Source organism: Urocitellus parryii, chromosome X, assembly GCF_045843805.1.
Source record: "Urocitellus parryii isolate mUroPar1 chromosome X, mUroPar1.hap1, whole genome shotgun sequence".
Lineage (NCBI taxonomy): Eukaryota > Metazoa > Chordata > Mammalia > Rodentia > Sciuridae > Urocitellus > Urocitellus parryii.
In genome coordinates this window covers 117,652,507-117,673,614 of record NC_135547.1, presented here as the reverse complement: position 1 = coordinate 117,673,614, position 21,108 = coordinate 117,652,507, and the positions used below count along the sequence as shown (strand labels likewise).

General features: G+C 42.4%; 1 protein-coding gene and 1 pseudogene across 1 annotated transcript in view; both read right to left on the bottom strand.

Moving 5' to 3' along the window:
* Sh3kbp1 (SH3 domain containing kinase binding protein 1) overlaps positions 1-21,108 on the bottom strand; it is a 332,949-nt gene that overhangs the window by 28,376 nt on the left and 283,465 nt on the right. The window contains exon 13 of the mRNA XM_026405448.2: positions 7,312-7,397. Within this exon, the coding sequence (XP_026261233.2) occupies positions 7,312-7,397 (86 nt within the window). The remainder of the gene's footprint in view (positions 1-7,311; positions 7,398-21,108) is intronic.
* LOC144250852 (NADH dehydrogenase [ubiquinone] 1 beta subcomplex subunit 1 pseudogene) lies at positions 1,485-1,721 on the bottom strand (annotated as a pseudogene).

Sequence of the window (21,108 nt, the reverse complement as noted above, 5' to 3'; positions counted from 1 at the left end):
AACCAAGTTCAAATCCTATCACTGGCTTGGTGCATGGCCCACACCCCCAGCGGCTCGGGAGGCTGATGCATGATCTTGAGTTCAAAGCTAGCCTCAGTAGTAAAAGTGAGGTGCTAAGCAACTCAGTGAGACCTTGTCTCTAAATAAAATACAAATTAGGGCTGGGGATATGACTCAGTGGTTGAGTGTCTCCGAGTTCAATCCCTGGTATCTCTCCAAAAAAATCATATTGCTGTTTCTAGGGCAAGTAACTTGCCACAAGCTTGCGGAAGAGCTCTCTCTCCACGGTCATGGCTTTGTCCTTGGTTGAGTGAATTACTTGTTTAAGTGAATTACTTCAAATATATTTACTCTTTTGTACATTAAATCACTAGATTCCAAAAGCTCTGAAATTATTTTCAAAGTAGGTTTTATATAGATTCTCAGGAAATTGTACAGTCAACAACAGGGAACACAAGGCTGTACTTGGAGAGTGTGTGTGGCGGGTAGGGGGACAGTTCAGATAGTCCCAATTTACCATCAGCTTCTTGACACAGACCAGGATTTCTTGATCTCTGTACTATCCATATTTAGGGCAGGGTCATTCTTTGTTGCTGATGGGGTTGCCCTGTGCACTGTAAGATGTTTAGTAGTGTTCCCGTCCTCTACCTACTACAAACCAGTAGTCATCCCTACACCCATGATATAATAACCAAAAATGTCACAAAATATCCCTTTTAAGGGAGCAGTTGAGGACTGCTGATATAGATCAACCTCTTGCACTGAAGTTTGGACCTAGATTCAGTCCCCCAACTCTGCTTTTTACTAGCTGGTTAACCTTGCCCAAGTTACTTGGCTTTCTTTATTCCTGCATATTTACTCTGAAAACACGAGTCATTATACTACTCCCTCACAGGGCAGTGGTGAATGAGAGAAATGTGCTAAACATCTTTCCTTCCTCTTGCTTGTTCCACTGCATTATTTCAACACTAGAAAATATGAATGCTGGGAGAGGGGAGACAAAAACAGAGGATCTTCTCTCCATTGCACTGGAGCAATGATTCCAGTGCCAGGCTATCAGACACATAGCTACATCCCTCAGAGGCAACCATCTATAGCTGCACCTCAAAGGGGAATCAAAGATTTTAAAGGCATGCTCTTCCCCCTAATATGTTTAGAAAACACCCAGAAGGTTTTAGGAAAACCTTCTGAACACTGGGATTGTTCTGTCACCAGAGCTGTAATCAGCTACATATCAACATCCAGGTGGGCTTCCATTTAAGAAAACCATGTAAAATAATACACAAAGCTCTAGGGACTTATTTTCATCCTCAAATGATTACAGGTTTTTGAAGAGCTTTCTTAACATATGTAAAATATAATTCTATGTATAAAGAACTGGTTTACACACAACTCAGAAACACCAATATAGCAGTTATTAGTCACAAATATTTTTGTGAAGTGGGGCAGAAGCACCCTTTTTTAAAATAATACACATGGTTTTATTTGTATCATAACTTTTAAAATGTGAATATTCTGTGATTCAGCCACAGTCTTTACTTCCAGGTAACTTCTTCATTGGGCCTCAATTCCCTTCTACACAACATAGTCTTGTTGTGGAAGGTAGACAGTTTTTCATCATTCTTTCTGTCTAGATAACATCCAACAACAAATCCCATAGGGACGAGTACATGAACCCAGTGGTCATACACAATCTGAAGTAAGTTCACCATGACTGCTGCGGCCCTGGTGCTAACAAATGACACCAAAGATCAAGGGCAGAAGCAGCCCAGAAGCACCTTTTTAACCCCATACATACAGATGAATGCTGTCTATTTATTTATTATCATTGGGACCTTAATGTGTTCGGAAAATTTTAGTGTTCCCTTTTTTTCTTTTTAACAGTTTTACTGAGGTATAATTTACATACCATAAAATTCACTCATCTTAATATTTTTTAGTAAATTTATAGTTGTGCAATCATCACCACAATCTGATTTTAGAACTTTTACAATTGATTCCCAAATCAAGTGGCTATTAAAAGAATTCCGGGCTGGGATTGTGGCTCAAGTGGTAGAGCGCTCTCCTAGCACGTGTGAGGCACTGGGTTCGATCCTTAGCACCTCATAAAAATAAAAGCTATTGTATCCACCTAAAAAACTAAAAAATAAATATTTAAAAAATACTAATTCCTAGGGCATAAATACTTTTACTCTTCCTGGTCCAAATGAACCACAGTCCCTAGTCATCCATAAGACATCTGAGGACAAGTTGCAGTTAGCCTCCATATCTTCTGAACCACATTCATGGCCCAAGTTTAACTTTAAAGGTAGCAACTCTTGGCCCCTAAATTGACTACAGTGTAAACTGTGCTCTGTGGGTCAAGTTGAAGGCGAAGGGGAAATCTTCACCTTCCTCATGGCGGGGTGGGGGGGGGAGGGTAGTGTCGACATAAAGAGATAGAAATGGGGCCAGGCATGGTGGCTTATATGGCTGGAGCAATGATTCCAGTGCCAGGCTATCAGACACATAGCTACATCCCTCAGAGGCAGGAGGATTGTGAGTTCAAAGCCAGTCTCAACAATTTACTAAGGCCCTAAGTAACTCAGTGAGACCCTGTCTCTAAATAAGGAGGAATGAGAAGGACTTTCTCCAAGTCAATTAGTTGAAACTAGGTGGCTTACTTCACAGGCTGCTTCCCATCTGGAGGCCTGTTGCTATGTGTTCTAGAAGGAAAGGAATTGAAAATCTCTCTGTAGTATTGAAGTATAACAATAAATCCTGCCATGTGGTGGGAACTACAATATACGGCATAATAAAAGTAAATGTTATGGCACTTGACTATGTGGCCTATAATCTCTCATTCAATCAGAACAGAGATTCTTCTATCAGCAAGAGAAAACTGGACAATTTAATTTTCTTTTCTATTCATGCACAGGCCTATGTTGGAGCTCTTCCATGTTTTCTATTATGTTACTTGAAATATGGCCGTGTAGTTTGATACAAACAATATCTCAAACTGACATCAACAACTTAGTTTTGGACCAATTGATTTCATTCTAAATTATTGCTGGCTGACAGATGCTGGTAGCTACCCACATGAGATCTGAAAAAGCCATGTTCTCTAATTTAATATTACAATAATTTAAAATTACAGCTTTATTAAGAGGAAACACAGATTTATTTATAGCTAACACTGACGGTTTCCAATGACTTTCAGGACTATATTATGCTATTCACTGCAACCCACATTTGGACAGCTTCAATTGTCTAAAGCACTAACAAAACATTCGGGTACAAATAACTTCCTCCTTGATTCAAAGCAATGAACAAATGCTACAAAAGCAGCCCAAGAGAGCCACCCCCTCTGCAGTGCCCTTTTTTCCTTGGTGGATCTACCTACAAAGAACATTTCTGCTGCTGAGCCTAAAGACATTCTGCTTAAAATCTGCTCTGCCTCTGGTCTCTGAGATGTCGCAAAATCTCACTTTTTTCCCTTAAAAATGGACTTTGCTAGGGTTTGATCTTGAGCCCTAAATTCATCTTCCCTTTTTATTCTTTCTTTCTTTTTCTTTTCTTTTTTTTTTTTTTTTTTTGCACCAGGGATTGAACCCAGGGGTGCTTAAACACTGAGCTACATCCCTAGCCCTTTTTATATTTTGTTTTGAGACAGGGTCTCGTTAAGTTTCTTAGGGCCTCACTAAATTGCTGAGGTTAGCTTTGAACTCACAATCCTCCTGCCTCAGCCTCCCAAACTACTGGGATTACAGGTGTGCACTGCTATGCGCAGCTTCATCACCTCCCCCCCTTTTTTGGTACTGGGGATTAAATCCAGGGGCACTCAACCACTGAGCCACATCCCCAGCCCTATTTTGTATTTTATTTAGAGACAGGGTCTCACTGAGTTGCTTAGGGCCTCGCTATTGCTGAGGCTGGCTTTGAACTCCTCCTGCCTCAGTCTCCCCAGCCGCTAGGATTACAGGCACTGCGCCTGGCTTCATCTTCCCCTTTCCTATGGTAAAGATTATCTTCTTCCTGACCCAGCAGCCACTTCTAAGCAAACAACGTTAACGATAAGCATTTCTACTATGTGTTTTTTTTTTTTTTTTGGCAGCCCAACAAGTGATTTGCAGAATTCTGGAAGACAAGACAAACACAGGTAAGGAAGTAGAAGCTCAGAGAATCTGTAAATTAGAGAAGGCCATCTAGCCTGGAAATTGAAGATTCAGTACTCAAACCCAGGTCTGCAGATGCCAATTCTGCAATGTTTGCTCTTGCCACAGCTTCCAGGGAACTCCTAATCTCTATCTGCAATCCCTGCCAGTCTCTGGAGCCCCAGACCTCTATTTTCAGACTCCATCCAGCACTGATATGGGGATGTCTGTCCAAATCTCAAAGTAAACATGCTTAACTAAATCCATCAAATGCCCCCTCCCAAACCAGCTCCTTTTGCTGACATGCTCATTTCCACTCAGGTCATTGTTACCCCAGTCACTCAACCCTAAAAACCTCACAGCTAACCTATCATTCTCTCTTCCTCCCTGCTCCCACGTCCAAGTTGTTATTAAGGTCTAGCAATAATTCTCCTGTATTGCTGCTTTTACATCCTTTCTTTTGTCCCCAATCCTTTTGTGAGCAGCTTAATCTTGGCTCTATCTCTCACCTCAACAATCAAAAAACCTGACTCCCTGACACCTACCTTTCTTTCCTCTAATTGGTCCCGCAAAGCTCTCTATCCTAATTTTTAGATGTGATCATGTCACACTTCAGTGTCAGCCATCAATGGCGCCCACTACAAAATAAACCACAAATCTATCCCCTATAAACACTATCTGGCTCCCACTTATATTTCCAGGTCAACTCTCCTCCTTCCCAGGACAAACACTACTGCAGCCAGGCTGGTTTACACATAACTGTCAACATTTCCCATGTGACTTCCCTGCCCACCTTCTCCCCTGCCTAATAAAAATCCAACTTCAAGGAATGGATAAGTCCATCCTCTTTTATGGAGCCTATCCTAGCACACCAGTCCTGGGGAACATGCTTTCTTTTGATCAGCTTACTTTCTACCACCCAGTCATCATTTGCTACTTTAAGGGCTCAAGTAGATCTAATGCCAATTAGAAGGCAGGGTCTATATGAGGGCCTCAGTACCCAGGCAGCCTTGCATTTAAGTAGGAGGTACTCAAGTATTTATTGGTTGATTATATAGTTGCCAATTATCATTTTGTGTGATGCAAATAATATATATATATTACACACACACACACACACACATACATTAAGTGGTTAATTTGAGGTATTATAGTCTTTGGGAACTAATGTTTTCTTGGCAAAAATGAAAGAACCAAACCTCAGCATCATTTTTCTGAGTTCCCAAATACATACATCTGGTGCTTAGTTTTCACAGTATGAAAAGCTTCTATAGACTTACCCTTCCCACATTAATGCCTCCAACATTTCCAAACTAGCTGGTTAGACTGGAAAATATACTATTCATATTTGACACTAGCCTTGTTAGGTATCTCCAAACCCAAAGAAAACAAAGGTCAATGCTCCTCACAAGAAAGACATATGGCTCTGTATACTCTGGAGGTAGAATATCTCCCTTCCTGTGTTACACCCCACCTGACCTTCACCAATGCCCCACCTGACCTTCACCAATGCCCCTCCTGACCTTCCAGCATCATCTGTGTTGGCCACTCAACATTTAGAAACAGTTCAGCAGTTGGCTGAACTTTGCCCACCAGTCACTCTGGAGCCCAAACACTGACCCCAGTGGTAGAACTGGAACTTAATTTGGCTCACTTTGATGATTCTCTTTCATTCACAGATGATCACTGCTCTGCTTCTCCCTGTCTTTTCACCAGATCAAATGCTACAGCAGACCAGAGTTCCTGCTGTTATTGCATCAGCCCAAGCTGTAAGGTTATGCTGTCTGACTGGGCTTCTCAAAGGCTAGCTGAAGATGTAAACCAGCTTTTGGAAACAGGGCAAGTACTTTTGGTATTTACAGTCATGACCACACATCTACCCGCAAGCCTTCAAGAGGTCAGGCCAGAGATTGCAGGTCAGCAGTTTGCAAAGATGCAATTCTATTAGCAGATTCATAAGAAAACAGCACCCAAAAAGGGGATGAAAACCAGGCAAGGAGAACATTCACGTCAAGCATTCTAGTGCTCTTATAAGGCCTGCCAACTGGTGAACTGTTTCTAAATGTTGAGTGGCCAACACAGATGATGCTGGAAATGTATATTCCATGAAAAATAGATCCCTGATAGTGACTGCCAGAGGCTGGGGGTGGGGTGTGTACAGGAGGGAGGTGGGTGTGGCCAGAAAAGAGCAATGTGAAGAATCCCAGCGGTGATACACTAAGCCACACATATGAAAAAAACTGTGGCAAACTCAACACACACACAGTTATTAGCAAAACAGGGCAATCTGAGTAAAATTGGCAGATTGCATCAACATCAATGACCTGTTGCAATATTATGCTATAGTTCTGGAAGATATTACAATGCAGAGGTGGGACTGGGTAAAGGGAATATAGAGTACTACCATTTCTTACATGTCTGAATCTATAATTACCTCACAACATAAAGTCAAATTAAAATAAGGTAAAGTTCAAAATGTAGCCCTCTACAATATACAGAATATGAAAGAATGCTGACTTATGACCACAGTAGTTACAAATAAAAGATGTAAAGCTAAAAAAGTTTGATTCCTGAATCTGGATTTCCTAACAGAGCTATCATTCAGGTGAGACCACTAAGAGCCTCATATCTACCCAAGGATACCCCCAAATGAACCTCTGACTTATGTTTACCCAGAGAGATTTTAGCCCCCTTCCTGTTAATCACATGGTGGTATCCTGTCCTTGAGAAAACTCAGTAGTATAGGAGACTAACTGGCAATTACCATACCAAAGCTCATTTTAAACTCAGAGTCCAAATACTTAGTGCTGGATCTACAATGATCTCTGCCATTTTGTATTTGCACCCATTCACTTTATGCTAAATACACATATCACTGGAAAAATGTGCTCATGCCCACTTTCACAAAAAGGTTTATTCATCATTTCTTTTCATTAGACTTTGCAAGGAGTTTCTGCTAAGGCCAGAAAGGGTAAAAATCCTAGGTACTCTGTTTTCATGCAGAAGGTACCATCCCTTCCCTTCTCTACAAAACTGTGACATCTAAAGCCAAGCAAGGGCTGGCAGCCTGGCATTTCAATTATTATGTTAGTTCTCATCACACTGCTTGAAGGGGGAAACAAGGATCTGTAATTCCTTTCCAACTCTGGAATGAAAGCAGAACAATGTCTTTACTCACCAATGTCATTGCTGCGATCCGAGAGATCCTTGTCCAGGATGCTGGCTAGCGTACTGCCCGTCAATTCAATCTTTGGACCGTCACCCCTACGTTAAAAACACAAGTCCAGACATTTAATAATCGGTATGTGTTCTCATCATTCTGTGAGCTTTCTTGCTGGATACATGTTAAGGAGGGTGCTATGCATGGGGCAAGTGGCACTGTTGCCTATGACGGAGCCACAGGGAGCCACTGGGAGCCAATGAGCTGTCCAGCCACATGGGCCGTGGTACAATCTGGGAATGGACTGGATAACCCCCTCTCCTGCACATAGACTCGAAGATGGCTGTTTTAATGACTGCTCTCCAACGCACCTTCAGCCACAAACCCTCCCTCTGGATACACAGGGTGCAACAGAGGCCCGCTCCCGCCCCATGGCCAAATAAGCACTGGCAAACTGGGAGCTTCCCTTTTAAGGAACATGGAATTTAGCCAATGCTGCTTGTCAAAGGTCAGCTACTTTTAACCTTGAAGAAAAGGTTCTCTGGCCTGGGGCTGAGGCACCAGCCAGGCTGTTGACAGGCACAAGGTGTCGAGTTGAGATCTGGCAGCCTGAAAGCTGGCATCAGGGCATAAGTCTGTAAAATTAGATGGCTCCTGGGTGGGTGCCCCTGTGCCCATCAGGACACGAGTGATTTCCTCTATCTGGGCTGGAAGCAGCGCATGTTTGGGATGGGAACAGGCCTTCAAGACAATGAGAAAGAAACCCAGCTTCCTCATACACTAGCACAAGGTTCTTCCAAATTCCTCTAAAAGGGCAGTTCTTTGGCCCTCTCAGGGAGATGAGCCCTGAACAAGATTATCCAAGGGCTGTGATGGCTGTTTCAACAGGAAAAGATTCTTGCCTATAAAATGAGAAGGAGAAGCCGAGCAGTTGTTCCCAGGAAAGCAACAGAAATAGTCCATCTCATAGCTCCTGAAGGTCACCATGGCCTGAAGCTCAACTACACAAGGAGGAACAATCACTCAACAAGCACTTGACAAATACCTACTGTGCTGGGGGTTTGGAGAGGGCCAAGTCAGGTGGTACCTACTCTGGAAAGGAGCATGGTCTAAATAGGAGAGACAGACAAACAACCACAAGCCCATATGGTATAGGCATGCACAATACAGATATGTCACAGTCCTGGGTTTGTTCAGAGGATCTGTATGGCCCCGGATAGAGGGCATACAAAAGAGACAGCATTATAGCTGGGCCTTGGAGAAAAAGGGAAAGAGGACATATTTGTAAAAGGCATAACTGAGCAGGGACTCAAAGGTAGATGAGGGTACACCTGTGCCCAGGGGTCCTTAGAAGCAAGAGGAAAAAAGCTGGCAAGGTTGGAGAGGGCCAGGCTGTGCTGGGTGGGTGTGATAGAGTCTGGTGTGTCTGGTATGTCCTGGTGTATATGGTGAGTCCTGGAAGTAGTGGGTGGTGGAGGGAAGGTTGCAGCAGAAGACCTGTAAATTTGGAGGGCAAGGAGGGTGGTGGGAGCAGGGCTGGGCCCAAGGGCATGGTCTCTATTAAGAGCAATATCACCGGAATACTGTTCAATGAGTGTGCACTATGGGACTTACTGGGCCTTTCAGAGCTAGGTTGAAATACAAGTTTAGGCAGAGAATGATCTACTGAACTTGAAAAGGCGAAATAACTTGGGCTCCATAAAAGGACCTTTGTTTCTTGCCTCACCCATTTTCCTTTGACTGTGGAGCCCCCCAAAAATGGTTCTGTTGAAGACTCTTTCTTCATTCCCCTGGCCACCACAGCTCAGGGCCACTGAATCAAAGAGATCCTGAGCCAACTGAAGGGGTGGGAAGGAGAAATACACTTCAATGCATTTTATTGTCAGGGCTCTGGCATCCAGTAATTTGAAGGTCCAGTCAATCCCCCATATGAGTGTGTTCTGCATCTATGGATTCAACCAATCTAAGACTGTATAACTCAACAGCAATAAAACAAATAATCTGATTTTTTAAATGAATGAATGAACGACCTGAATAGACATTTCTCAAAAGAGGAAAAATGACCAACAGGCTTATGAGAAAGATATTCAGCATCATTAATTGTTAGGGAAATGCAAATCAAAACCATAATATCTCATCCTATCTCAGTTAGAATGGCTATTATCAAAAAGACAAAAAATAAGAAATGCTGGCATGGACATGGAGAAAGAGGAACTGTCATATACTATTTTTCTTCTTCTTCTTCTTCTTCTTTTTTTTTTTTTGGAGAGAGTGAGAGAGGAGAGAGAGAGAGAGAGAGAATTTTTAATATTTTTTTTTTAGTTCTCGGCGGACACAACATCTTTGTTGGTATGTGGTGCTAAGGATCGAACCCGGGCCGCACGCATGCCAGGTGAGCGCGCTACCACTTGAGCCACATCCCGAGCCCCTGTCATATACTATTGATGGGAATGTAAATTAGTGCAGTCACCATGGAAAACAGTATGGAGGTTCCTCAAAAAACTAGAAGTAGAACTATCATATATACAGCCAAGTGGAATGAAACTGCTATGTCAAAGAGACATCTGTATTTGCATGTCTATTGAAACACTATTCATAATCAAGATATGTAATCAACCTTTGTGCCCATTGATGGATGAATATATAAAGTATATGTGGTAAACACACACACACACACTTGTACACAATGGAGTATTATTCAGTCATAAGAGGAATGAAATTCTGTTTTCCAGCCTGCGAAGGGTGTGGAGGGGGCAGAGGTGGGAAGAGGAGGATTAACAGAGTACAGGAGTGCAGTTAGATAAGAGGAATTACTTCTAATGTCTTTTTTTTGTGTGTGATGGGGATTGAACCCAGGGGCACTCAACCACTGAGCCACATCCCCAGCACTTTTTTTTTAAGATACTGGAGATTGAACTCAGGGGCACTCAACCACCGAGCCACATTCCCTAGCCCTATTTTGGATTTCATTTAGAGACAGGGTCTCACTGAGTTGCTTAGAGCCTCACCATTGCCGAGACTGGATTTGAACTTGAGATCCTCCTGCCTCGGCCTCCTGAGCTGCTAGGATTACAGGCGTGTGCTACCGTTCTTGGCTCCCAGTTCATTTTTATATTCTATTTAGAGACAGGATCTCACTGAGTTGCTTAGGGCCTTGCTAAGTTGCTGAAGCTGGCTTTGAACTCGCAATCTTCTTGCCTTAGCCTCCCAAGCCTCTGGGATTATAGGCATGCACCACTGCACCCAGAACTTCTAATGTTCTATAGCATAGAAGGATAACTAAAGTTGACAGAAATTAATTGAATGTTTCAAAATAGCTAATAGATTTTTAATGCTTTCAACACAAAAAATTGATAAATGCCTGAGGTGGTAGATATGCCAATTACTGTGATCTGATCATTACACCTTTTATATGTGTATTGAAATATTGCACTGCACCCCATAAATATATAAAATTATGACTTGTCAATTAAAAACAAAAATATTGAAAAAAGAAAAAATATTCAGTATAAAATTGCATCTGTATTGAACACAAACTTTTTTGTCTTATCATTCATTATTCCTTAAACAACACAATTTAACACCTATTTTCATGGAATTTACATTATATCAGTTATTATAAATAATCTAGATATGATTTAAAGTTCAAAAGAGGATATACATAGGTTAAATGGAAATAGAATACCATTTTATATAAGTGACTTAAGCATCCAAGACTTTTGGTATCCTTGGAGGGGGTTCTTAGAAATGATCCCCCCAGAGGTACTCAGGGATAAAATATTTTAAAAATGCAGAATTATTAGTAGGAAAGGATCATTATCATTTTAAAATGTCTTTCTTTCCCCAAATAGAATAGAATAATTTCTTGAGAGTCCTTAAATATTATTATTTGTTAGCCACAGGGCTTGATGGATTTGGTGGTTTCATCCTCCAAACTCACAGACTCAACTCAAGTTATACTCACAGCCAGACAGTCCTAACCATTTTGGAACACACCAAGAACCAGAACTTACACATATCCTGCCTGGGGAGAAAGGTCATTCAGACAGTGGGACTAGTTAATTCCACTAGGCTGGGTTTGTTGTTGTTGTTTTCCTTGTTTGTGTTTGTTTTTTGCTTGCTTTATCTGGTCAAGAGGGAAGATGGTTTGAGGTGACATCCTGGTGGAAGGCTCAGCAGTAAATAAGAGGGACTATCGGAGAGAAGGAATTTTGCTCCTAAGTTAATCACATACATCTCAGAACAACGCAGCTGCTTCTGAACGTGTGGTTTAGTTGTGTATTCTGGTAACCATGGATCTTGAAGAAGCTGTGTTTCTCTTTGATTTGACAGCTGAAAGCTTCCAGTCCAACATGAGCCTATCTTGAGGAGTTGTTGGAAGACTCTGTTATGTATTACTGTGCTCATCATATCTTGGATTTTATTACTTTTCTGCCCTTATTTCCCTTTTACTGTCACTCTCAACTATTTTGTTCTTTTATATGTATTTGGTTTTCTTTGGGATCTGGCTTTTAATTTATTTTCAAATATTATTTTATTTAACTGACAACAATCATACATATTTATGGTATACAATGTGATGCTTCAATACACACATATGTTGTAGAATGATCAATCACACTAATTAGCATATCCATCACCTCAACTGTTTATCATCTTTTTGTGGTGAGAACATTTATAATCCTTTCTTTAGCTGTTCTGAGATTGCAACACATTATTATTAATTACTGTCACCATGCTGTGTAATTGATTACTAGAATTTATTCTTCCTCCCTGACTGAAACTTGTGCCTATTGACCAATGTCTCCTCTTTCCCTGTCTACCTGCCCTCTCCACCAGCCACTGGTAACTGTCATTCTACTCTCTATTTCTGAGTTTGACTTTTTTAGATTCCATATATGAGATCTATGTACCTAGTGATCTTCTTCACTTAATCTTCAGAAGTGGGCTTTGTCATTTATCCCCTACCAGTTGAATGCTTTGTACATGTAGGTATGCCAAAAAGGTTCCTGTAAATGAATAGGCAGACATTATGATCTGTCTAGACCTTGTATACCTTAAAGACAATAACCTGTGGATAAGTTGCATTCTGGGTTTTTTTTTTTTTTTTTGTACCAGGGATTGAACCCAGGGGCACTTGACCACCGAGCCACATCCCCAGCCCTTTTTTATATTTTATTTAGAGACAGGGTCTCACTGAGTTGCTTAGAGCCTTACTAAATTGCTGAGGCTAGCTTTGAACTTGAACTTGTGATTCTTCTGCTTCAGCCTCCCAAGCCATTGGGATTATAGGCATGTGCCATCAGGTCCAGGTGCATTCTTGATTTCCTAACCTATCTTAGTTCTTCTAGGCTGACAAAACACTGTAAACTGGGCTGGGAATATAGCTCAGTTGGTAGAGTGTTTACCTAGTATGCACAAAGCTCTGGGGTCAATCCCCAGCACCACCAAAAACAACAAACCACTGTAAACTGGTAGCTTGGCTTATAAACAAACATTTATTGCTCTCAGTTCTGAGCCTAGAAGACCAACATGAAGGTGTTGGCAGATTCAGGGTTTGGTGAGGGCTGCTCCCTGATTCATAGATGGTATCTTTTCACCCCATCCCCAAGTGGTAAAAGCTGAAAGGTTTCTTATAAGGGCACTAATGCCATTTGTAAGGGCTCTACCCTGTGACCTAATCACCTTCTAAAGGTCCCACGTCCTAATGCAACACCTTGGGGCTTAGGATCTCAATAGGTGAATTGGAGGATAACAGGCATTCAGACCACAGCACCTTCATTCTCAAATCACTTCTCACACTTGAGTAACGTATCAACACTTTTAAAATGAAAAACAAATTCTTGGAGATCCCCTAGATTATGTCTGTTATTGGTTGAATTGTGTCCCCTCCAAATTCAAATGTTGAAGCCCTAACCCCCCAATACCTCAGAATGTGACTGCATTTGGAGACAGGGCCTTTAAGTTAAAATGTGGTCCTTAGGGTGAGCCATAAACTAATCTAGTGTTTTTATAAGAGGAGGAGTTTGGATACACAGAGAAAAGACCCTGTGAGGACCCAGAGGGAAGGCAGCCACCTGCAAGCCAAGAAGAGAGGCCTCAAAAGAAACCAATCCTGCTGACACCTTGATCTTCGTGTGATCTTGCGCTCACAACCATGAGAAAATAAATTTCTGTTGTGTAAGCCACCCAGTCTGTGGTATTTTGTTATGGTAGCCTAAGCAAATAACAACTCTGAGAACTCCAAAGAAACTAAAAAAAAAAAAAAAAAAAAAAAAAAAAACATTTCTGGATTGTGGCTGTCAATGGACAACTATTGCTATACGGGCATTTTGTCTTTACAATTATTAGAATTATAAAGAACATAGTGTAAATGTAAAACTAAACTGTAAACTGATTATAGCTACTAGAGGCTCGATCCCAAATTTGGGGAGTGCTGTTCTGGTGGTACTGAATAAAAAGGAAAAGTCATTGTACTAGAAGTTGGCCAAAGTGGCTGCTCTTCAATTGGCATTTGGTGTGTCCTGGGTGAGCCAGGGAAGAGTTTCATATCTCTGGGATTAGCCTGCAGGCTCTGTACAGATGGTCTGATACCCTGAACCATGAAGGACCACTCTGAAGAAAAAAGAACTAATCATCCCCTAGTGACTCCTCCCCAGATTCTAAAGCACCAGCCACATTCTGACAGGAAAGAGATTGAGATCTTGCTCATATATAACTGAGCCCTGATCCTTCATGCCAAGAGCCAGACACAAGCTTCAGTGGAAATGATCTATGTAGGGCCAGAAGCTAGCCTATTTTGAAAACACAGTAGGTGTAGTTTAAAAAAGGTTCTGATCCTTCCAAGTAGGGGAGCTGCAGCTGGTGTTTTGACAGTGCTCAGACTGTGGGTGTGTAAGCATTTTACAATGTCTATTTGTAAATGCCTTTCACTGTATTTATAGCCTCTTTACAACAATGCTAATGAACTTCAGTTCTAAAAAATACCAGAATTTCTGAAATTCACAGAAGCACATGTCTGGAGTGGCTGCCATCCAATGAGGATACAGCCCCCCATAGTGCCCATTCTCCCCCAGTCTGCCCAACACAAGAGTTCTTTTTGGCAAAACAGGGTGTTGTTGAACTCCAAGAAAGAGGAAAAAGCCCATCCTTCTATCATTTACCAGTTCCTATAAGTGTTTTTGTTTGATGGGTTTTATGGTCACAGCTGTTAAATAAAAGAACATAGTAGAAGGCTGGCAATACCTAGCACCATCTATCCAAAGGCTTCAGAACAAAGTTATCCTGGCTCATTTCTGATTTTGAAATTAAAATAAAGCTATTTTGTATATTTTTCTTAGCAGCTTTAGTTACAGACACTTAAAACACGTGGCTTGAATAGACAACTCGCAGCTAAGCGTCTCCTTACTTTTCTGTACAGGGAGGCTAAATCACAGAGAAGGGACTGAACAGTTGAGGGAACTGAGGAAGGAAAAGTACAACCCATGGATATAACAGCAGCAGCTACTGCTTGCTGAATGTTTACCATATGTCAGGCACTAGAAGAGCATCCTTCAGGTATTAAGTATTCCATCCTCACTACCACCCCTGGAAGTATCCACTATGTCCCGAACCCCTTCAGGGGTGGGTTCCTCACTGGAATGCCGTCACTGGGTGGCTTCCAGCTACTGGCCCCTCCAGGGACTCTCTCAACTATAGAGAGCCTCCTTGTAGGGCAGCTCACACCCCACCGTATAAAAGTCTCAGCAATTTCAGCGCAATGTGGGACAATTCAGATGGACCATTTTAGTTCCAAAGCTCCTTTTGGATTTGGCAGATGCTTTTTGAGCAAGTATCACAATTTGACTTCTCCCTCTGCCCAATCATGTTTCCTTCTCCCTTACATGGGTATGGAATCCTAAAACAAATCTTCATATTCTGCTGGCTCTGGGTCTGCTTCCTGGGGAACTGTACCTGTGACATCCGGATTTTCATTTTATAGGAAAGACAATTGTCAGGAAGGTTAAGTCACTTGGCAATAAGGGTTGAGCCTAAGTCTAATTGCAGAGCCAAGGCTGCTGACCACTTCTTGAAGCTGCTGTATTAATCAGCCTCCTGGTCTTCCAGGCTAAGGATATGGCCATGGGGACAGTGAGTCATCAATGATGCCAGGCAGCCTGTGTCACCTCAGTTCACTGCCAGCTGAGTAAATTATCTTTGCTCCCCGAGTTAAGAAGTCCTAATAATAAACAAAAATCATGCATCCAGAGGGGCCTGTTCTTCCCACTTAGATCTGAGACCTAAGATGGGGCTTGCATACTGACGGGAATGTGGAAGATGCAGTGTGTATCCCTTGAGAATGTGAACTCAGCCAGTGGCATGGCCCAATTTAGCCCAAGTTGGGACAGTTAAGCCAAGACATGTGGCATGGAAAAGGTGTTGAAGTACGCAAGAAGCCAAGGCAAGCAAGCAAATAAATTTGCTGCAGCACTAACAGCAGCAACAACAACAAATCCTACAAAGGACCCACAAACCTTCTGAAGGTGAGTAGAGAAGATGGCAGAAAGAATGACTCCACCCTTCTCACTGAATAAGATTCCAAGTCCATATGGTAACTCTTTTCTGCAGTCCCTCTTTCCCTCAAAAGGATGTACTACCATAATGCAAATGTTTGGGCTTTAACTGCCTAAAACATTTTATGGAGAAGGGGAAGAAGTTGGAAAGAAAGGAAAAGAAATAGAAAAGCCCCATTGTCTATGTGCAGGCAACCACTGTCGCACATGCTATGCATCCACTAACTTTTTACCACTTCTCATCCTCCCCAGGAGCTGTTCACTCATATAGACAATGGCAGAGGTCAAATGTCAGACCACAGAGAAACCACCTGAATCACCCTGTCTTCTTTCTCTCTCCCACTCAGCAAACTTACTTATCACCCCATTCTAATGTAAAGTCAGGAGGAATCACTGCTCACCTCCAAGGTCTCAGTCCAATAATGAACTTGAAGATTTACAGTCAATGCAAGTGAGCACTCCTCTTTGCTGCCCTCTCTGGAATATCAGACCTCGGCTCCATGAAGCTGGGCAGAGCCCTACCCAGATCAAGCCCCACTCTGTTACAGGCAAGGGTCCTATGCTCGGTGGAGGGAAGGGATGTGCCCAGGGCTATGAGCTGATTGGTGGCAGAGCTGAAACCAGATGGAAGGTTTCTGATGCCCAGGTCAATCTTTCCCCACTATACTTGGGATGGCAATAATAAAGACAAGCATCCACATGCACATGTTCTGTGCTCCAAGAGTTTTTTTTCCCTCTCAAAATAACAACTACAAGAGGCTTTGGACCATCTGTGAAGACGGCAGATGTGAAGTCAGTCTTTCAGAAGCATTCTGCCCCGGGATGCATGTGACTTTTGTGGAGGTTGGATCTTTCCATCAGGAAAGAACAAAATAGGAGCAGCAGGAACTCCAGTTTTCTTTACTCATCAGATGGAGGGCCTCCCTCCCCTTTCCCAGAAATATAGATCCAAAGGCCCTGCTGAGATCTGTGGAGTCCCTATGTGCCCATCTGGTGGCCAAAAATGTCTCCAGGCATCAAAAGCACTTTGGGATTGCAAAAGCGGTCCCACTTAAGTTGGGACAACCTGAGTGAGGCCAGAGGCACAAGAAACAGGAATCAGTGGTTTTCCTGGCAGCTGTCCCTTTGCATTGCATGTCCTTGTCCAGATGAGCACAAACAAGCTCTCTATTTATAGATGGTGAAGACATGTTGGAAGGTGATGGGCATTGCTCACTCAATTCCTCTCCAAATTTCTGTTCTTTATGTACACTCTTTAAGTATACATGGAAGAAGGCTTCCCTCCAGAGCCCGTGCAGGGCACAACAAGCCCCATTAACCCTCTAAGGCAAAAAGAGGATGCTGTCTGTAGATCTCATCTGCAATGCCTCAGCTTGGAAGCTCGAAGAGGTTCAAAGGGCTTTAAAGAGGCTGAGCCCAACTCCTGGCCTGTGTCTGGACAAAGAAGAACCTATCATTGTACAACTCTGAAAACAGTTTGTGGGTTGCAGCTTGGAGAAAGAGTATTTAGAGAAATAGCCCATGGAAGAAGTGTGACAGAAATCAAATGGTACTGTGCTGTGTGGGTGTCAAGGTGTTAATACTTCCTAGTGTTTCACTGCCTCATTATGATCATCAGTAGCAGGAAAATCAATGTCACTCAGGGCTAAATCCTGTCAATACTGTCGGTTCTTTTTGCAACAAATAGGATTCAGTCTACATGTGGGTAGAAAGAAAGAAGATTATACACACAAATGAAATCATGTCAGTAAGTAATATAGAAAACCCTAAAATATGAAAAGGTGCTTCCCCCAACCTTTTGGGATTTCTGTGCTCCATAATTCAACTCCCCTCCCTCAGGTCCCAGCCTCCCCAGAGTGCCAAACCTGTTGCTGCTTCTAGGGGTGGCTGCTCCTGATATGCTGTCTGATATCTATATCTCTACTCTCTTGGGGCTCCAGAGCATGACCTGCTTGCCATTGTGTTGGAACCCCTCTTCCATCAAAGTTATCCGCTGAGCTCTTTCAAAGGAGATAAAAAGGAGCAAGGTAGCCTTCCAGTGTCATTAAAAAAAAATTTTTTTTATTAGTTGTTCATGGACCTTTATTTATTTATATGTGGTGCTGAGAATTGAACCCAGTGCCTTGCACATGCTAGGCAAGTGCTCTGCCACTGAGCTACAACCCCAGCCCCTCCAGTGTCATTTTGCAGAGGGGGAAACAAACTCAAGGAAGTGAGCACCTTGCCCAAGGTCAAAGGGTATGTAAGAAGAAGTGTGGGGTTTCTATCCTGTTGTGCCAGGCTCCAAAGCCCAAGCAAGCAGTGGGTGGGCAGGAACTATGTCTGGCCTGGCCAAGTGACTTTTCCATCTCTTAGAAGGGGACTTGGCCAAATGTAGGCATTTGACGAATATCTGAAATAAATGAACTAAATATATACAAACACACAGAGAAAGCTTTTCTTATCACTGAATTCACATCAAGCATATATTTTCTGTTCTTTTGTCCAGTTAATTTCTTACAAGGTAAGTTCGCACATGCTTGGCTTCATGCCAACTTTTCAACTCACCCCACGATTCGATGCATGCCCAGGCATGAGAACCACTGATCAGTCGTTGCTACACACTCTCTTCTTCTAACTTCCATGACAACCTGCTTTCCCTACCCTTTTGACAGCTTCTGATTCTTTCTCTACCCTATAAATAGTCGCCTCTACTCTCCCCATCTCTTCCTCTCCATAATTTCCTAGAGTGATTGCATCCATTCCATGCTTTTACTGCCATCTATGAATCAAAGATACCCACCATCCATAATTTCTAGCCTAGACCTCCCTCCCGAATTCTCCAAAGACATGTCTTCATTCCTGACATGTAGAAAAGGGAACACTAAAAAAAAAAAATCATACAAGGCATTACTAGGAATCTTTGAAAAGAAATTTGGAGCACTCTAGTAATCCAAATTCAAATGACGGCCTAAAGCGGCCAAGCACACATCTTACCTGCCAATTCAGGGAACATTTGCAAGGCTCACTCACCAGTTTTTCCTTCCCTTTTAAAATTCATCAATTGATTATTTTATACCTAAGAAGAGCAAAGGTCTATTTTATTAATGCTTTCTTTTGTGGATGCGGGAGCTATTCACCTCAGGGACATCATAACCTGGACATATATTTCCTGCTGAGTTGTAACCTTTGGTGAATAAGTAGTCAGGTTGCCTTGGTCAATCTAAAGAAAAACTTAACTCCCATACTGGTAAGATGGTCTCAAGAGAGACATCTATTAAAAAAATGTGTGAGTGTGTGTGTGTGTGTGTGTGTGTGTGTGTATGGCTAGGAACCAGGAAGGTCTGCCCTTCCCTAAACACTTCATTGATGCTTGGCATATAAGTATCTACTTAATCTTTGTCTCAAGCTAAAATGCCTCTGAGGGGGCTGGGGATGTGGCTCAAGCAGTAGCACACTCGCCTGGCATGCGTGCGGCCCGGGTTCGATCCTCAGCACCACATACCAACAAAGATGTTGTGTCCGCCAATAACTAAAAAATAAATATTAAAAAATAAAAATTAAAAAAAAATGCCTCTGAGCTCATTAGTCACTTACCTCCCTGTGTTTCTCTGAAATCAGAGAAAGCTAGTGTGGAAGTACATGCAAATGTTCCCTGAGTTGGCAGGTGAAACTTGCTCTTGGATGCTCAGGCCTTCATTTTGAGTTTGAATTATGCGATTGCTCTAAATTTCTTTTCAAAGATTCCTAGTGATGCCTTGTGTGATTTTTAAATTTTTTTTTAAAGTACTTCCCTTCTTTTCTACAAAACAGGATGAAGACAGGGCTCCAGTATCACTTGGTGTGGAAAAAATGCAACTCCATTGCACTGCACCTTCCCATGCACTGTACCTTCTTGCCATGGCCTCCAGCTCTTCACAGGGAAGGTACATGTGATGTGATTAACATTTAAAGCAACAGGTCATCTCCAAGGGGCATAGGAAGAGGTCACTGGGCCTCCTTCCCATATCCTCAGGCCTTCCTACCATCCAATAACCCCTCTTCTAGAATTACCTCTTCTTTTTTAAGTTATTATATTTGTTCTTTTTAGATATATATGACAGTGGAATGTATTTTGACATATTATACATACATGGAATATAACTTATTCTAATTAGGATCCCATTCTTGTAGTTGTACATGATATGGAGTTTCACTGTGCTGTACTCATATGTGAACATAGGAAAATTATGTCCAGTTCATTCCACTGTCTTTTAGAATTACCTTTTCTGATGCCAGCTTCCATGTCCAAAGTCAATGGACAATGCCCTCTGGGAGTTTTGAGCCCTGGTAACCAACTCTCCTCAACAAATGGCCCACTTCCATCTTGATGCTCTCAGCTACCAGCCAATATGAGGACTACTTACTAAGGTGGCTCTGCCCAACACAGGGTGGAACAGTTCTGCTACTACAACATCAAGGTCACATTCCCCATCCACTTCAAGAACACTCTCTTTTGAGGCTCATACTACCTGCTACACATGGTTGAACCTTCTTATTATGAAGTGTCATCAACTCCCTGATCACAATGGGAGGACACTGCATTGAAGAACACTGAATTCTCCTCCAGCTCTTGCCATCTTCCTGAGCATATCTATGATGATCACATGGAAATCGCTCCCCATCCCTTCAGCCCTTATGACCTTCATTCATTCACCTTCAGCTGCCCACATTCATGCTCTCCCCCGCTGGGGATAGGCCCATCTTTGGAACAGCCCCATCTATAAAGTTATAAGCAACAACCTCCCCTTCTGATCACCAGCTCCTGTACTTCCTTCTGATCAGCAACTTCTCCCACTCCAGCCTGGCCTGCTTGGCTTCCTCCTCACATTCCTGTTTGCACTTCCTTCCCCTTCATCCCACACTCCCTGTCTAACAGTTACAACCCTGGGTACCAAATCCTATCAGTTGCCTGCCCCTCAGAACACATGAGCTTGCAGCAGACAACAGGCAAAGCTCCCCCACCCCAATTCAGGGCCAACGTCCTGCTCCAACTTCCCTGTTCTTTGGGAAGAAAAAGAAATATAATTATAACTTGGGAAGTCTGAGTTGGGGAAGATTAAAAAATCTGTTTCTTTTCCTTTGAGGCCACACACCTGCTCTGCGCTCAGGTTTCTGGCTTGCCACTGTCCCACTGTAGGCACTAACTAGAGCTGAGGGCAACCTGCTTCTCTCCATCATTTCATTAGTTTTTCTTTTTGTTTTCTAAAGTACCCTTCTCCTAAATCTCAAGAGCTCTTTTCAC